Source organism: Elgaria multicarinata, chromosome 4, assembly GCF_023053635.1.
Source record: "Elgaria multicarinata webbii isolate HBS135686 ecotype San Diego chromosome 4, rElgMul1.1.pri, whole genome shotgun sequence".
Taxonomy (NCBI): Eukaryota; Metazoa; Chordata; class Lepidosauria; order Squamata; family Anguidae; genus Elgaria; species Elgaria multicarinata.
The window spans coordinates 105,701,575-105,721,122 of record NC_086174.1 but is presented as its reverse complement, the minus strand read 5'-3'; the positions used below and the strand labels follow the sequence as shown (position 1 = coordinate 105,721,122).

The 19,548-nt window shown below is 40.2% G+C and overlaps 1 protein-coding gene across 2 annotated transcripts in view; it reads left to right on the top strand.

The window, feature by feature from the left end:
- The window catches only part of LOC134398470 (cytochrome b5 reductase 4), a 36,692-nt gene extending 17,883 nt beyond the window's left edge, over positions 1-18,809 (top strand). For both annotated transcript variants that reach the window (XM_063125785.1, XM_063125784.1), the window contains 11 exons: positions 1,565-1,613; positions 2,366-2,423; positions 3,374-3,467; positions 5,457-5,489; positions 7,166-7,288; positions 8,096-8,236; positions 10,021-10,173; positions 10,848-10,998; positions 14,219-14,305; positions 16,790-16,954; positions 18,080-18,809. In XM_063125785.1, coding sequence (XP_062981855.1) covers positions 1,565-1,613; positions 2,366-2,423; positions 3,374-3,467; positions 5,457-5,489; positions 7,166-7,288; positions 8,096-8,236; positions 10,021-10,173; positions 10,848-10,998; positions 14,219-14,305; positions 16,790-16,954; positions 18,080-18,134 — 1,109 coding nt within the window. In that variant the 3' untranslated portion in view covers positions 18,135-18,809. The remainder of the gene's footprint in view (positions 1-1,564; positions 1,614-2,365; positions 2,424-3,373; positions 3,468-5,456; positions 5,490-7,165; positions 7,289-8,095; positions 8,237-10,020; positions 10,174-10,847; positions 10,999-14,218; positions 14,306-16,789; positions 16,955-18,079) is intronic.
- Positions 18,810-19,548: the final 739 nt, after the last annotated feature.

Genomic DNA, 19,548 nt, shown 5'->3' with positions numbered 1-19,548 from the left:
TATAGCTACATTGTTTCAGTTAACCTCAGACATAATAGGCCAGGTTCAGATAAAGTCAATTGTGCTTAAGTTCCATTGAAATCATTAGGACAAGTTAGCTCTGATCAATTTAGGTTGCATTGTTTTCAATGGCTATCTTTGGATTTGAGATATTGATTGTCTCTGGCTTCTCTTGGCTTTCTGGTCACTCCAAAACTATTCTTCTAGAGAATAAGAATATTACTGTTAGCCTGTATGTCTTTGAGTTCAGTGAATCCAGTATTTATTTTGATCCTTTAAATACAGTTTCATGTAAGGAAGACATTGGTTTCTTTGGAGTCTACCCCTATGGATGCATTGTGTACTCCAATTCCATGCATAGGATTCCACTGTAGCATTGCAAACAATGAGGTTTCTGCTGATGAAGTGGAGGGTAGTCCTGTCTTGGAAAATGAGACAGGATGAACAGTATCTGGCATTCTGGATGGAGATCAGGTACTAGTGAGACTAGGTTGCTTATCTGTGCATTGTAATAGTGTGCTTTGCTTAACACTTTCCCCCACTTACACAAAGGTTATTTTCTCAGTTCTCTAAAACGTGATGTTAGATCTCTCTAGGATAATTCTGCTGTGTTCACATGCAGCTGAATCAGTACAGCGCTATGGTCAGATGGATGACTACTCTAGTTGAGCCAAAGAGTGTTGTACAAAAACATTCAAATGGTGGTGTGCAAAAATGAATATTGTGAAGGTTGTTCTTGCTATATCATGTTTGGGAGGGCTTTCCTATGGAGACTTGCAGTTGCTAAGAGAGTGTCCTACAGCTAGAACCCCTCTGCAATCTTGCAAGGTAAATGATCCTGTGTGTTCAGATATGTGGGGTGTGTGTGTGCTGTAGGTATTTAAAATACTATTTATAGACTTCAAAATTTTATCACACAGCATGATTGATGTAGATGTACTGGGAATAGTCAGAATCCTATCTGAGGTTACATGACTTAAACAACAAATGACTTTAAAAATCCAGGATCCCATCCATCCCGTTGACGAGTGATACATGATTCGATACTTTCCTCCTTTCCCTTTGATCTGGGTGTTTTCTATGCCTGAAAGAGTATTACAACGTAGTTACACTTGGGGAGGCATGTACCATCTGTCTTAAACTTAGGGTGCTCTTATATTGTCGAAGTGTAACCAAGTATTTAAAGTACCCAATAAAGACAAACTCTGAACTGAACATTTTGAACTTCCTTCAGTAGGTATCTATGTCCCAAATAAACAATGTACATTATTTTTGCTATTTTTGCCATTATTACTCTGCTGTACTCTTCCTCCTCCTACATTTTCATCCTGCCCCTCCTCCAAGAAGCTTAGGGCTGCATATATGTGCCCCCTCCCCATATATCCTCACAATAATCCTAAGAAGTAAGTTAGGGAGATCTGTATCTTCTGTCAGTATAATAATATGAAATGCTATATCTGTTTATGGTTTATCTATTGAAATGTGTGCTTTTGGGGCCTTTATATACTAAATCTCATGTATTATATACTAAATCTCATTTATTATCACATTTTTTCATTTGTAGGTATGTTTCCTAAAAAAATGGACAACTGTTCAAAAGAGGTAGTTCCCAGGTACTATGATAATTCAGCTTGCACTTTTTCTATATCTGTAAGGTTATGTTTTATATAAGATCTGGATACAAAAGTATTCACAATGTGTTGTGTGGTTATTTATTTGTGTGGTAAACAAAATACTTGACTAAACCAGTATTGTAGAACAGAATAATTTTCCCCCACTTTAGTATAGCTTTATGGACTTTAGATGACCTCCCAAGAGGAACAAACAGAACTGTATTTTTTGTTTTTGGGTTTTACGTGGTGATTCTGTTCCTGATTGAAAAATCATAGCTTCAGTAATAATGGGCAGCTTGTAGTTGGCTCGCCTAGAGGGTTCCCATAAACAGCTGGAGTGCTGTGAGCATTATTATTACATTATTTTCTAGTCATTTAATGGGATTCATGGGTGGGGATGGAAAATGGGTAGTTAGATTTAACTGTATTTTTGAAATTAATTAAAACAAAGTAACTCAGTATCTGTCTCATGGTGATGCTTGTCAATTTACTGTGAACTGAGAGGATAGCTTCAATTTTTCATTAAACCACCAGAATTTTGCTCTATTCCCATGGCATTTGGACCCCTGAAATAGGTTGTCCCCTGATGTCATAGTTTTTAGTAACTTATTAGAGTGTTTTCAGATGCTCCACTTATTTTAGGCATATTTCTTTCGCATATACATGAAGACAGATCCCTATGGAAGAAGATACTTTATCTATGTTTGTTCATTTGTTTCAAAACTATTTATAGTTTTATCAATCTGTTTCAGTTATGATTGGTTCCAGACAGACGGTTTAGTCACTGTGGTCATATACACTAAACAAAAGGTAAAGAATTTTGTTTTGTAGCAAAGAATTGCAAAACTACAGGGTTGTATCCAGTTCTGACTGTCAGCGGAATGGAAACCTCTGGCAAAACAGGTTTTGCTTTTCCCACTCCCACATACCCCAAATCTGTCCAGAGGGTTGGGGTACTTCCAGAACAGCTTTGAGCAGCAGTAGGGGAAGAGGAGCAAAGGTACGTCCTGTTGCACAAGAACATCAGAAGAGCCCTGCTTGGTCAGACCAAGGATCCATCTAGTCCAGCACTCTGTTTGCACAGTGGTCAACTAGCTGTCAGCTAGGGACCAACAAAGCAGGACATGGTGCAACAGTACCCTCCCACCCATGCTCCCCAGCAACTGGTGCACACAGGCTTACTGCCCCGAATACTAGAGGTAGCACACAACCATCAGGGCTAGTAGCCATTGATAGCTTTTGTAAAGGAAGCACGCACCAGCAAACCTGGCCCTTAGACTGGATTTAGCACAGATCCCCAGAAGAGACACTCACAGCTCACAATTTGGAGGTTTAAGACCATTTATTTCAGGAAACGGGTAGGTTACATGGGATTAGCATACTAAAAACTATTAAAACATGCATATATATAAGAACCCAGAAAAAGCAAGCCAGAAAACTAAAACTACAGTTCATACATCACCCAGCCTTGGAGTCAGCCAGCCGCGCTGAGCTCCCCCCACAAAGTATATTTTATTGTTTCTTTTCTCCAACTCCTTGCCCCCTCCCCTTGGCTTTTCATACGTAGATCTTTCACAGGGTGATGGGAATTGTAGTCCAACATCATTTAAAGAGTAACAGATCTCCTACCCTGGATTAGATTGTAAGTTCGCCACAGCATAGAACTGTCTATCATGCCATGCACAATGAGGATGATGATAATATAGAATAATCCCTCAACATTAACACTCGAAATAGCTAATTTTTCCTTCCTCTGTAAGGATATGAACTCTGAATTGGTGATAGCTGATCTTCAGGAAGGTAAACTGAGAGGAGAGATCCTTGTGAAAGACTACTCATACCTTTTATATGTTGGTGAGTCCTTTAGTAGCAATTTTTTTAAGCGCTGGTATTTAAAAAACAAGGGAGAACATGGGTTGGATCTGGGATGGGGAGATGTCACCACTCCATTTTCAAGCATTCTCCCTCCTCTGCCTTCACCTTACCTCACTCCATTCAGCAGGATCCCTGACCCTCTGACCTAGTTCATATGTAATGAGAAGCCGCCATGGGTGAATTGCCCTGTGGAGTTCTTTGTTGTGGCAGCAGCTGCCATTTTAAATATTCAAATCGCATGCCATAGCTTGTCATTCCATGCAAACCCAGCAAGGGTGGGTTGTTGGCATGGTTGACAAGCCACAGAGCCCATGGGCTGTTTTAGGGTTGCGGGTGGCTTGTTAACCACCCCAACAACCACCATCACTGGGATTGCTTATAACAACAAGCTATGGTGTGCCCCTGCCGCAGCTTAAATATTCAAGATGGCATCTGCCACTGCAACAAGAAGTTCCACAGGGAAATTTACCCACGGTGGCTTCTCATTATGTGCAAATAGGGCCAGTATGGATGGGCTGTTGTGGGGAGGCCGCTTTCATTAGCCCAGATGCACATGCCTAAATCTGGACCCAGCCCCATAAATGCAATCCATTAAATCTCTATTAAATTGCAAAGTTCGCCCAGTGATGTCAGTTTAATGTGGATTGCACCCCAGCTATGGTATGCCATATGCATGCACACATTTATGTCAAATTAGAATCCACATATATAGATTGTGCACTGTGGGAGTAATACTTGTAGTTTTGTTCTCCCCTACAGTTGTTCCTTTATCTGGAGCCAAGAGCCAGTAGTCATTTTAAAAAGCAGCTTCACTCTCCATCTGTGGGAATAACTAGGCCAAGTGAAACCTTGACTGCTTGACTTTAAGGGGCAGTATATTGTTAGATACTGAACTTGAATAAAACAAAATAACTGGGACAAGTTGGAGATGCCATTTGGAATTTCTGTTTCTGGCACAAATATATTTTTGGATCAGATCTAGGAACAAGTGTGAAGAAAAACAGAAAAACAGGAGTAGAAACATAGGAAGCCACCTCATACTGGGCCTGTTCAGATAACACGCTAAGCCATGGTTAGGCCGCTAACCCTTTTGGAGCAAATAGCTGGTGAGTGTTTTTAAACTGTGGTTATGCAGCATGATTAGGAATGGTTCGTACAACACGCTAAGTCATGGCTCATATGACACTCTAAGCCATAATGTTTAGTTCAAAATGCTTAACCACGCATGATATCTGAACAGGGTCACTGAATGAGATAGTTCTTCCATCTAGCTCAGAACTGTCTACATTGAACACCAGTCTCTAAAACTGGTCTCTAAAACAGATGTTTTCCCCAGCTCTATGTGCAGGTTTCAGGAATTGAACCTTGGGACACTGCACGTGCAACACATGGGCTGTATAAAGGCATCCAGCTGTGTGCACACATCACATCTTGGTATCCTGGTTTAAGTCTATGGCGCAGTTCAAACATGATGCCAAACAATTATTTCAACATTGCACGAAAAGATCCCCTGTTTTGCATGCTCTCTTTTCCCTCTCCTCAGAGTCTGCTGTTACATACAAACTATGGCTTCCCATTCTTTTTTTCCAGGCAAACTATGGTTAGTGCAAACCTGGTTTTGCTTGGTTTCCATGTAAAGGGAACCTGTAGTTTGACGACAGGGAAGGAGGAAGAGAATTGCAGCATGCTAAGAAGGAGAGAAGGGTGTGCTCCAATCTAGGCTCATTCATGTAGTACCAAGCCTACATGTTAATGGGATGGAATTTTACAGGGTAGTTAATTGAATGGGTTTTACCTTGTATAGAACTCATCGCTTGGTTTAAAACAACTGTCCCTGATCGAAAGCTACATGTTCAAATGGCTTCCTATTCTCTTGTCCCCTTCAAATTTAATGGATGGTACTAATAATAATCATGTAGATGGTAGTTTGATATATTTTTTAAATCAAAATATGTACTTTCATTTTAGAACTGAGTCATGCAGTTCATGAGGATATGGTAGGTAAGTAAGTATGTCTTCTCATGGTCAAAATGTATGGGTTAGTACATTCAAGAGCTGATGATAACTTTCTATATCAGTAATAGGAATATTCTGTTTCTTAGTTTTTTTATATATATTTTCATGCTGGATTTTAGTTACATCACTCATGTTGCCGAAGAGCTATTTTTAGACATTTAAGGCACAATCCTATGCACGTTTAGATAGAAAAAAGTCCTGCAATTCCTAGCATTCCCCAGCTAACCATGCTAATTAAGGAATGCTGGGAGTTGTCGGACTTCTTTTCTGTCTAAACATGGATAAGACTATGCCTTTAACTGAGCATCTTCTATGGTAGAGTGTCCCCAAATATTTCCCGATATATCTGTTGATGTGAGGGATTAACAGTTGTGCTGATCAAGCAACTGATATGTCCAAGCCTAGGTTTTTACTTGCTGGTGTAGCAATTCTTATGATTCTGCTATTGTCTTAGTGTGCTGTGCATGGTGCATCATACATTTATGCATGCTTATACAAAAACTATTTTATGTGTACGTAGTGTAGCATTCAGATAAGGTGCCAAAAAAAGAAAATGATTTGTTGTCACAGAAGCATATTAAATTCAAGAATTGAAATCACCCTCTTGGATCACCTCTACTAAACTTCTATATGTATTTATTTGATTGATTGTAATGCATTCATATTTATTCAAAACAGCTGCCATGAGGGCCTGGCTAGAATAAAATAAAATGCTGGCAGCACACCCACCCAGTTGGGTTTGTGTGTATGTGTATGGTGGGGACAGCCAACACAGACATATGAAAGTTTTAAATATGTGTCTTTTGTTTAAGACACACCCACAGATAAAACATCCCTGGTTCCTTCCAGCTGCTCCCAAAAGTCTTGTTAGAGTCGGAGGTTTCACAGTTCTTTTAGATTCTGGGTACTGTGTATAATGTCCCATAATAAGGCTCTGTCTTCTTTTGAATATATATTATCTTAGTGGTTTTTGCCATGCTATTTATGGCCAAAAATGTCTTCATAGAAATGCATACTTGTCCACTCTTATTTAAAGACAAAAACTAGAAACAGTCAAGCATGGATACTAATCAGATTCTTTCCCCAGTTTTTAATTTACTACTTTTCTTTATATCCCACCTTTCTTCTGTCATGGCACCCATGGTGATGTATGCAAGATTCCCAGGCGCTAACTAAATCTAGACCTGCTTTGCATCTGCAAAGTTGCTACATCTCGTGCTGTGAAATGCAATAGGTTTTTATGGTGTTTGTTACTTAATGATAAGAGGGAGCCAATTTACGCCACCCCCTAAAACTGGTGGTGGAAATAAGCCACATTTTCCCTTTAAAACCAAGCATGCGGAGAGTTTAATGCAAAATTGTGCTCCCTGGGGACCCACAATTTTGCATTGAAACAAGACGTGTGCAACTGTGTGTCTAGTTGTTACGGGAAAATGCATCTCTTATGCCACCGCTGCAGTACATCAACAATTTTGAGTGCCCTTGCATGCAGCCTGCATGTTGCCCTCTCCTGCATTGGTAGATGGGTCCGCACACATTTTGGTAAACTGAGTGGAGACTGCTCAGCGGCATGGCTGCTGAACTGTGAACTCTGTCAATATATTTTCTGTTTGAAATATTTCACATATATTAGTATAGAACAACACTATTTATATTTTTAGTGCAGGTCTCTGAAAAAGTGGGGAAGGTGGAACTTGTCCTAAGGAAGAAAGGAACTTTGTCTTGGAAGACACTTGGGCAGCCGCTGGAGAGTCATAACTCTTTTGTCAAGCGCACAGACAGAGGTAAATAGTTTTGTTGTCATGGCCAAGGCTGTGGGGTCCCCAACCCTCCAGACCAGTTGGGGTGATGGGGTAAGAGTATGTAGGGAGGAGATCCCTTCTCCTACATCCCCCTTCCACATTCCACCAGTGGATGCCTTTCATCAACAGAGAGTCAGTAGCTGGATTACACCTCATTTATTTCATTCTTAAGGCTGTGTTTTATCTGTAGTTTCTGCCTCTGCTTGGATTACAGTTCTATTTTAATTTAATGTATTTTTATATGATACTATGAATTAAATGTTCAGCTTCCTTGAGTAGTACATAGAGACTAGAAGGATGGGATAGAATTTCTATATAAATACATGTTAAACCCATGAATACTAGCTTTTCTTCCTAGTGGCCTATAAATGTTATCCAGAGTGTAAAGCATCTAAATCTATTTTAAAAATACAAATTTCAAAAAGGATCAAGAATGTACCTGTTGCATTCAGTTCTGTGATCGCTATGTTTTATATAGCCTGTGCTTAGGTGACATTTAACAATAGCAGAACTCTTGTTGCTGTTGCTAGTTCAATCAAATGGTTTAACACCACTGATGGTGCAGAAGAATAAAATGCTTGTATGATATAAGTGTGTGTGTGTGTGTGTAGCTATTTTACACACTATTGCTTTGGATTAACCGTTTTGGTTCTCTTCACAGAGAATTCTGCTAACAGAAGAATCTTTTCCATAAATTTTGAATCCAGTTGATAAATATATTAAGGTTTAAGAATGTGAATATTTGAATAATGTAGATTTAACTAATTATACTGTTCCTGTATTTCTAAGGTCTATACTACAGAAAATGCAGATTGCTATCGAAGACAAATGTCAGTCATGACACTAGGCTCTTTTCTTTGATGTTACCACCAGGAACTCATCTCCAGGTTCCAGTTGGGTACCACGTTTACCTCAGACAAACCATTACAGGTAATACAGTGAAAAAAATATTGTAGAATAAATAGAATTTGACAGCTCTAATTCTGATTTTTAGGAAACACACAAAAATGGCCACACACGTTGAGAACGTATTCCTTCTTAAATGAAAAGCAGGTAATGGCAACTTGTGATCTTTCAGATGTTTTGAACTACATCTCCCATCATCCCTCACCAATGACTATGCTGGCTAAGGCTAATGGGAGTTGCAGTCCAAAACATCTGCAGGGCTGCAAGTTGCCAACCCCCGCTTTAGAATGTTTCCTGTAATAAAATACATACTACTTTTACACCTCATTATATAAAAAAAACACTTTTAACATCCAACCAGTTGACCTTGTATAAAAAGGTAATATAAGCCAAATGCAAACCAGTATTGAAGCATTGGAAATAAAGAAAAACTTTTCATCACAGCAAAAGCGTTTTACTCCTGCATGCTTATTTGAAGGAGACTAATTTCACTTATTGGGAGTGGTTCATAGATCCACAAACTGCTCATGAAGAATAGCAGGGAATACAACACTCTAATTCTTCTGAAAAGTGAATTAGAATACTTACCAGGTTTACAGGTTTTAGATCAATTGAGATAGATGAGGTGCCTTAACTTCATAAAGATAATACTTTAAAAATACTTTCTGCTTTTTAAAATTTTATTTATTTATTTATTGCATTTTTATATGCTTTTTTTAACAAATGAATTTCTGGGATGTTGGTTGTCCTTTTGCTTACTGTGTGCTTGTTTGGAGGAGATGAGTTCCGGAGGTCTCATTTCTTGACTATATTTGGTTCTAATGGAACATAGCTAAAATTATTATAAAATTACCTATATGAAGAAATGGCACGTAGATCTACAACACACTGTATCGGAGAAAACCCTCTGTTCTATTTTCACAGTGGGCCTTTTTGGACGATCATAATAGGGGAGGACACCATTGTAGCATCTTCCTGCGTGCCATGTGCGCCATTTGCATAATTCCCTGTGCTGCACATCGTGGGTTGTAGGGTGGGTACGAAGTCTCCACCACTGCGCCACGCACCAGGTTTGGATGACAAGCCAACCCATGCTGCAGCGGGAGGAATTATGCAAATGGTGGGCATGCGCACAGTACATGCAGGGGCGGGGGGAGAAGCCACAATGGCTTCTTTCTCGGTTGCAATAGTCCAAACCCAGTCACTGTGTTACGCCTTTTCATGATTTCGCAGTACAATTTTAAAATGGTTAAATGGGAGTTAAGACAAGTCTCTTCTTCTGGATTTCAGAAGTGTTGTGAATTTTGAGCATCTTATTTATATTTCTTTTAAAAGAACAGCTGCATATGAAATAGCAGCCAAAATTAAAAGAGCAATGTATTTGCTATAAGCACAAGCATAAATATATCACCCCTGAAATGTAGCGCAACAACTTATAATTATATTTTAACTCCAGGAGAAGAGGGAGAGGCTACAGGCAGTAGAAATACTTTATTCCAGAAATGCTTATAAGCTTTTTAAGAAGTCCGTTATATGATATTCAGGACTTTGGTGGGATTTTTTTAGCCTTTTGTTCATACATGGCAGTATGTCTGTGTGGGAAATTAGGTTTATCTAGGAAAGAGAATGGGGCTACTCACTCCAAAGAGTACCACACTTAGTGGGAAGTTTTTCATGATTTGCAATATCTTTAATATTCTTGTTCTCGATATTGATGTCTCTTGTTACAGTAAAACTGCTTATTATATTCAGTTAATACTTAACATCCATTATCCCCCCCGCCCCAATATATATATTTTTTGCTTTAGGCACAGAGATAGTGAAGCCATATACTCCCGTGTCGTCTTCCTTGGTATCAACATTCAAAAAACCCTCTCAAAATGATAAGGCACATATATTTTTCATGATCAAAATTTACCCCAGTGGGCTATTCACACCAGTACTTGACACTCTGGAAATAGGTGAGTGCTAGTTTTCTCTTTCAGGACATCCTAAGACTGTGACTTGGGTTCACACAATACAATAACCCACACTGAAGATTGAGCATGGGTTGAGTGTGAGTTCTTATTGAACTGTTGGTTGTTGTGTTGTCTGAACAAACCGCGCTAGCAAACTATGATTTGTTAACCATGAACAACCCATGAAGAGAACCATGGTTTATTGTTGGTTTATGAACTGTGGGTTGTTTGTGGCTAATAAACCATGGTTTGTTTATCATGGCTGGATTTAGACAACACAATAAACCACATTTCAATGACAGCCCATCCTCAACCCATACTCAACCTTGAGTGTGGCTTATTGTGTTGTGTGAACTCAGTCAGTTTGTGGTGCTATACTGCAAAGGTATTTTTATTGGCTAAAGGGCAGGGTATAAATGCTGTAAGTAAATAAATCTTTCCATTTTAAAGTTTTAAAATGTTTTTGAAATTCATTGATATAAAAATTATGTAACTTAGGAGACATTGAAATGTGGTTTATCTGAAAATCAGGCTGCAAACTGTTCATGAAAATTATACTACTAATAATAAGAAATAAAATGTGAATACAAACCGGCTTATTTTGGTGCATGAGTGTTAGGAGCTCCATTATTTTCTTCTTTCTAAGATGATTGTGCTAATTGTGTTTTCTTCCACAGGGGAGTATATTTTTCTGAGTAACCCCGAGGGTAACTTTATGACATCGCAAATTCAGAATGTGGAAGATCTATTTTTATTGGCAGGAGGCACAGGGTTCACACCAATGGTTAAATTGCTAAACTACGCGTTGACTAGTAGCAGTAGTCTCAGGTATCTTTCTGTGCTTATGACAAGATGCTCCAAGTGAATTCTGTAGCTCAGTCCTAAACTATTGGTGTGTGTCCCATTCCAACCATGTATGTACTGGTGCAATAACCCTTAGGGTAACTTATATGATTAATTTGTAAAGGCCATAAGATCAGAACTCCCTCAATAATTCTTTGGTTGTTTATGCACCTATGTTCATCTGTATAATGGAAAATAGAACATTCTGCAGTGGGGAGGAGGAATATGAAAATGGCTGCATGAGAATTTCAGAGATTTTTCAAGTAAAACTGACATCTCAGAATGTGAACGATAACAGTACAGCAGTACTTAAATCACATTGTGTAACAGAGCTACACCAGCAGTCTTCACTAGAACAAAAATTTTAAAATTAATGTGTATACTAAAATAATAATCTAGTCCCCTTTATCTTATGCAGTTCACTCTTGGATGTCTAGCAGTTACACTTAATTGTGCATATTGATCAAGTAGTTCTTGCCACTGGAGATATTATCCAAAGCAAGAACATTTCAATATAATGGGCAGATATTCTTCAGAAGCAAGATAGTATTTTTTTAGTAATACTGCTCAGTCTCTGTTGTAAGGAACATTTGGACAACAGTGAACAATATTACTGGAAGAAATGTATAGCATTGGTCCAGACTTTGCCCCTGCTGGTGGGAGCATCCCCTGAGTGGAGTTGTCTTCTCGCCAGTCCCAGCTTGGGGGTTCTCCTAGAACCATCTCTTTCACTTGAGGCTCAGGTGGCCTCGGTGGCACGGAGTGCCTTCTACCAACTCCGGTTGGTGGCTCAGCTACACCCCTATCTGGACAGGGATAACCTAGCTGCAGTTGTCCATACTCTGGTAACTTCCGAATTAGATTACTGCAATGCCCTCTACATGGGGCAGCCTTTGAAGACGGTCCGGAAGCTGCAGCTTGTGCAAAAGGCGGCGGCCAGATTGATAGCTGGAACAGGGAGGTTTGAGCATATAACACCGATTCTGGCCCACTTGCATTGGCTGCCTATACATTTCCGAGCCCAATTCAAGGTGCTGGTTTTAACCTATAAAGCCCTACATGGCTTCGGACCGCAATACCTGATGGAACGCCTCTCCTGAGATTAACCTACCCGTACACTGCGCTCAACATCTAAGGTCCTCCTCCGAGTGCCTACTCCGAGGGAAGCTCGGAGGATGGCAACAAGGAAGAGGGCCTTCTCGGTGGTGGCCCCCCGATTGTGGAATGATCTCCATGATGAGGCTCGCCTGGCGCCAACATTGTTATCTTTTCGGCGCCAGGTCAAGACTTTTCTCTTCTCCCAGGCATTTTAACATTTTAACAGTATTTAACAACGTTAAGTTTGTTTTTAATGGACCCCAGAATTGTTGTTTTTTAAATGGATACTGTTTTTATACTGTTTTTATGTTTCTGATGGTTTTTTAAATCTTTTATACTTTTTAATGTTTACTATTTTTAACTGTTGTAAACTGCCCAGAGAGCTTCGGCTGTGGGGTGGTATATAAATGTAATAAATAAATAAATAAATAAATAAATAAACTCAAAGAACTCCCCAGGTATGCAGAAAATTGTTAAGTTTTTTTCTTTTAAAAAGACTCCAAAAATCTACCCAAATGAGCGCATATGCACAAATCCTGTGAAACCATGGAAACAGTTAAAAGCCCTGACAGTGATGAAAGCAAGAGGGGAAAAAGACAGTGGTCTGAGAGGGGTCAATTCCCTAATTCAAGAAAGGCTTAAGAGTGGGGAGTGGGGAGAAACTCCCCCAGACAACATGGGGAGGTGGCAGTAACCCCCATTCCGCAGTGAACTGCTCAGTTTGTCCACTGTGCAGCCACTCCCCATAGCCACCTCTTATATGTAGTGCTATATTGTTTACTTGTGGGGCAAGGAGGGTGCAGTGTGACCAGCTTGCTCTGCAGCCATCCCTACCCACTTCTTTTAAAATACTATAGTATTTACATTTGATACTGACAATGTAGCATTGGCGAGTCAACTGCCCTTTCTACTCTCTACCACTTGGGTTGGAGCCCACCCCATCACACTATCTGCCCATTTCCGTTCCTCAGTTACTGCTTTGGAGGAAGCTCAGTCTGTGCCCCCCCCCCCAAAAAAAAGTGTTACGGTGGGTCTCCAGCTTGTCTGTATATATCTCATAGCCAGTTCCCAGTTTTCTGTCTCTTTTGTAGCTTTGAGCAAGATAGAGAAATAGCAATTTGTCAGTTGCAGGGGGCAAAAACTGGCTTGGGGTAGTGAGCTTCCATGGCCAAGTAGGGACTAGAACTCGGATCTCCCGACTCCCAGTCCAACATTTTAGCCACTACACCACACTGCTTCACAAGGGGACCATCAGAACGAGGATTCCCAAACTTAAACTTAAAGTGAATCCTCGTTCTGATGGTCCAGTGTGGTGTAGTGGCTAAAATGTTGGACTGGGAGTCAGGAGATCCGAGTTCTAGTCCCCACTTGGCCATGGAAGCTCACTGGGTGACTTTGGGCCAATCACAGACTCTCAGCCCAACCTACCTCACAGGGTTGTTGTTGTGAGGATAAAATGGAGTGGAGGAGGAAGATTATGTACGCCGCCTTGGGTTCCTTGGAGGAAAAAAGGCGGGATATAAATGCAATAAATAAAATAAAATAAAATAAAAAAGCAAACAAAATGGCTCCCCAGACCAGCCTTCTCCAAACTGGTGCCCTCCGGAAGTTTTGGACTAGAATTTGCACACGCCCCAGCCAGCATGGCCAATAGTCAGGGATGATGGGAGTTGTAGTCCAACCTGTTTGGAGTGTACGAGGTTGTTTAAGGCTTCTCGAGATGCTGCGCCCTCTGAGAATGTTCTTTTCCCCCATTAATGGGGGGAAATGAGCAGTGTCACCAGCAGGGTATGGAGGCACATGGGATGAGGGTGGGAGGAGCACAGGAGTAAAACAGGCACAAGCATCTCCAGAGGGGCAAGTGGCTGGAGTCTTCCCATCGCAACCTACCCCAAAAATCCTTTGTGGTGCGTCGCTACAATTTTGTTAACTATTGTTAGATTACAGTGTGGTACCACTAAAAGCACTTGGGGGTTCTTGCTGAGGAGGACCTAAGATGTCGCTTTATTCAATGTTCTTTGCTTATGTACAATATTCCTTCTGTACAGTAAGTCTTGTTACTGATGTTGGTTTTAAATATTGAAGCTGTGATACCTCTATTTTAAAGGGCAGTGAAACTGATATTCTTCAACAAAACGGAAGATGACATACTGTGGAGAAATCAGCTGGAGCAATTAGCCCTTAGTGATGCGAGGTACTGATTTGCAGAAGCCCACTTATGAAACAAGCTAGTTGTCATTCTTGCCTGGTAAACATTGAAGTAGTGTCAGATCTGCGCAACACAAGGCTACGACACCAGCCCATAGTGTATTTCTGGGGAAATGGTGAGCCTCTATGCATGACATGGCCGCCTCAGTGAGGGTTATTTAATCCGCAATGAGCCATGGCACGTGTGGCTGCCGGTTTGAATATGTGACCCACAATCAGGGGTTGCGGCGTGTTGTGTGACCCCTGCCATCATGCATTATTTGAGGGTTAAACACCTCTGCATAGCTCTCCTACTAATCGAGGGTTATGACCCATGTCATGTGCACCAAGAGAGTGGCATGTTCCTTTTTTGGGAGAACAGTGGCTCATTTGTCTCTTCTTTTGAAGTAAAAGCCCGCTCACTCCCAGTAGTGTGAGCAGTACCAAAGTTACTGTGGCAAGAGCAAATGACTGCTGTAATTTATGCCAATGCAGCTTGATTGGTCAGCTTTGAACAATGTAGATCCTACGTAGAGATCAGAGGGTAATTGGTGTGGTTGTGGTGAATATATTGTCTACATGAGTTTGTAAAGGCCCTATTACTGAACGCTCCATCTCCATAACTCGGTGTTTTACACTCCCATGTTGCATTCTCTGTCTAAAATGTAGCCTACATTTAGGCTACATTTGTCTAAAAATTAATTGTCTAAAAATTATTTAATTTTTTGTCTTCCGAATGACTATGAATTATTAATAAGGTGCTTTTGGCTGTGAAAGCGGACGGGTTGCATACTTATTCATCTTGTTTAAAGTTAAGTGCTGAGCTTTACGTGACCAGCGTCATATTGCTGGTTGATATCAAAACAGTTAGGTATTTTTGTTATGGAAAGGGGCCTGTGAAAAACTGTTTTCCCCCTCCCCCTGAAGTTTTATGTGCCTCCTGAATTATGTACTCTGGCAGAGCGGGGGAGCAAGGGAGTGACTTTCTATGTTATTTTAATAGCAAAACACAAGGAAACTATTTTTCTCATTGATTTTGACCAGGAATATAGGAATCATATTTTTGCCTGTGATGGTGTTTCCCAACTCAACTCTGATCTTCTTATTGTTAAGAACTGCTTGTCCTGTTCATCATATTTATCCTCCCCCACCCACCCTAAAATCAAGAATAGAGAGAAACCTGAAGACACTAACTTTCAGCCTGTCCAAATGCAATGAGGACTGTAACATTGCAGGGATTCGATTTAGCCTCTCCTTATCCTGGCTTTTTGGGACGCTTTTGAAATGACTGACCATTTGTACTGAGGCAAACTGAAGGCTGAATCACCCATTTAACTTAGCTGAAGACCTGCTTTGGATGGAGGAATAGCAAGTCCACACACCCTTTTCATCAATATTATGCATAAAGGCTAACATCCTCTCTTCTGCCTTGGAGAGAAGATAAACTATTATACAAATAGTCCACAAATATGGACCACCTCATATGTGAATGTGGGAAAGGGGGCAGAAACAGATACTGGTCCAATTCAGAAGACTAGCCTGTACATTGAGCATTTGGAAATATGAACTCGGGATCACTTGAGAGCAAAATTCATTGCTGCACTAATAGACCTAGTTCACATGTCACACACAGTTCCCGGGTTAAACAATCCAGGAATTGGCATGGCTGTGTAGGAATGAGCTAGTTGCTTCCCATACCCTCACTGCTTCCCGTTTCTGCTTTAGGGGTTAATTCTAGGTTGTTTAACTGCTAAATAACCCAGAGTTTCACAAAACAACCCAGGAAGGGAGCATTCCTGGGTTGTTTCAGAAACCACAAGTGGTGAACACACAGGAGGTAAGGCACTTGCTCCCATATAGCCACACCAATATCCGGATCATTGTATGTTCCAGAAGCCAGTTACATAAAATACTAGCTTGAAATGATGAGCAGCCTGAATCTATGGCTTGCACATCATGTTAAGGACCTGCATTTCAACACCTCTGGCTGATGGATATTTCAAAGCGTGTTTGCTTAGATCCAAGATTCCCTTGAGTGAAATTCCACTCATAGGGCACTCCTGCTTGAAGAAGGACAAGAAGTGATTTCCCCCAATTTCTCATGTCTGTGTCCCCTGAAAATCTGCTCTGAAGGTTTGGGGGACTCTCCAGAACAGAGGAAGGATGTTTTGTGGCAGACAATAGTGTGAAGGGGGAATAGGTGAAAAATCGGCTCTTCTTCCAACAATTGCCTCTCAGGCTGTTTTGAAAATGGAAGGGTAACTCCGAATCCAAACTATTGTTCCAGTATTATGCAAATGCGATTGATATACTAGTGTACAAATACTTAGGATTAAGATGCTACTTCCAGTTTATTTTACAGGGCTTGTGTTCGTGTATTGTACTTTAGTCAGTATCTCCATGGGGCTGACAGGATATAAATAGATTCTTAATTTTTTTAAAAACAACAACATGCCTTTTAAACATTTGCCTTCATCATTCTATTTTTCAGGTTTGACATTCAGTTTGTTCTCTCGGAGCCAAAAAAAGAATGGACAGGAAAACAAGGAAAAATTTCTTCCTCTCTTCTTTCTCAATTTGTGAAAAGAAGTAAATGTGATTCTAAGATGCTCATATGTATCTGTGGTCCATTACCATTCATGGAACAAGGAATACAGTAAGTGAAAGGGTGGAAATAATGATCACATCCTCTATACCTTGCACGCTTTTCACTTTTTTTGAACAGATGTTTACTCTTGTGAGCCATTTTGAGCATAATTATGTAAACTACTAATTATTATTATTATTATTATTATTATTATTATTATTATTATTATTATTATTATTTCTTACGCACATCTCCCTCTGGATTGAGGCGGGGAACAACATTGAATACAAAAATATAAAATGCATAAAATTGATTAAAAACATAAAACCAATACATTATTGAAATCTTTTAAGACATCTTAAAATTGAACTGGGTAGGTCTGCCGGAAGAGATTGCAAGATCATCATAGCTTATACCCCGGATGTTTCTAGGGTGGAAATATTTATATAGGCATTAGCTTAAGCCCTCATTTCAGCTATTTGTGAAGTTTTGTGAGTATGTATTATAGATGGGAAGAGACCAATACGCACCAATCTAAGGTAAACCAGGCATGTCCGTTCTGGTGAACCAGTATATGGCATTAATGCCCGAGGTCCAGAGGAAGCAGGCACCTATGTAGGCTTGTGATTGCTACTGTTACCTGGAACTGGTGCCAGCCTGTTCTTGGCCCTGTGATTGAGCAAACTACTTGATTTGTCTTGTTGATTAGGACTTGCAGAGTGGAGGCCTAATCATGTGGGAGCAGTGCTTCAGCAACTACTGCATCACAGAGCTAATGAATTAATCAGGAATGAGTTAAAATAGAGTTTTAGTCGAGTGCTGTGTTATGGAATGATATTGAAAGTGCATATCAAGCATATGGGCAGTATCTTGTGCTGCTTGCACACTGGCAAGACCTAGCAATGGGAAGCTAACATTTCTGGACACGAGCAGAAATCCTTTATTCTGGAATGGGGCAGGTTAGTGGACCTGATCTGTCCTGTTCCGGAAACAAGTGTTTCCACTCATTTCCAGAGTTGGAAGTGCAAGAATGGGATTGATAATGTATCAACAAACTACTCCTTTTTAAAACAGGAATGTGCTGTACTAAAAAAATATTGTTGCACTCCTTTTTTATTGCTTCTTCAGTGCACATTAACGCCAGTCTACTTCCTAGCACATTACCACATATTGTGTTTTGTTTTTCAATTTCAGGTATCTTCAAGATCTTGGGCAGTCCTGTCAAGAAATACATTGTTTTACAGCCTAAACAAACATTTAGGACCCCAGTTTGCACAGTTGACAGACATATTTATTTTTTTATTCGGATTCTGAGAGGAAAATGTTATGCATGAATAACATGTTCTTTTTATGTAATTACTTGAATCCTGTCATCTTTGGGGCGGGGATAATTTTATATTCCGCTGCTTTGAAATTGTATTTATTTTTGTTACTATGTAAGACTTAACTACAATATTCTAGAAGTAAATAAATTAGTACAATTCATGATTGTGTTGAGCAGATATATAAACTCTGACCATCAGGTAAGATCGAGTAGCATCCTTTTGCACTGATTACTTTAGCTATATAAGCACCAGGAACCTTTTCTTAAATTATAACTTTATTACTATAAAACAGTGGTGGGCAACTTCTGGCCTTCCAGATATTTTGGCTTACAACTCCCATCAGCCCTAACCAGCATAGGCTCTTGACAGCTGTAGGCCAAAACATCTGGAGGGCTACAGGTTGCCCACCCCCTGCCATAAAACATCTGTTGATAGTATGAAGTTATATGTTACATGGTTAACTCAGGAAAACGATTGGTTTCAGTACAATCTTACTAATATCATAAAGCTGTAGTATTGTTAATAAGTGTGTGTTCTTATACATAGAATATCAGTTTTATATACTAAATTAATTTTTGTATAAGTCTAATAAAAAGAAGAGAACGTTGAATTGAAATCAAATGAATGTACTTATTACCCCTTTGCATTGCTCCCATCTAGATAGTCTCCTAAACTTCTCAAATTAGAGTTACCTGACATCTCATATGCTGGAAGAAGTTCATTGTCTCAGCGAAAATAGCTGTCTCCTGTTTTAAGATGCTGAGGTTCCAAAGTGATGCTTGCTTTGGAGATCTTGATCCACACCTTTTCTGTTTATTGATTCAGAGCCGTTTCCCCACCTTTCTGCCTCAACATGAGGCATTTAAGATGGTGCATAGCAGGTTAAAAGAACTATTTTTAAAAAGTGCAAATTGAGAGACAGGAGGTAGCCGAGAATAAAAACAGAACAATAGCAGGGAATCGAGCAAAACACTGGGCTGTAGTGCCAAGAACATTCTGTAAATGGAGGCCCCAGGGAGATGGATGCACCCCCAGTTTCACTTCTTGCAGGGGTTCTAGTAGGGATGGATCCTGTGCCAGTTGTGTTCCCAGTGAAATCTCTCCCCTGTCCCTCTCCAATACATCCTGCTAAGGTGGAAGGGTGGGTGGGTGTGATCCAAGCGGCTACAAGATCTCTGGTAGAGGAGGAGCAGGGCCATTACACAAGACAGCCACAGAAGAGAGTTCCTTTAGGCTTGTGCTGGGCTCCAGTGTTAAGCTGGTTAGCTTATGAATTCGGTCCTGGTCCCCCTTACGCGAGTGCACTCTTGCCAGCACATTCTCTCTCTGTCTCCCTCT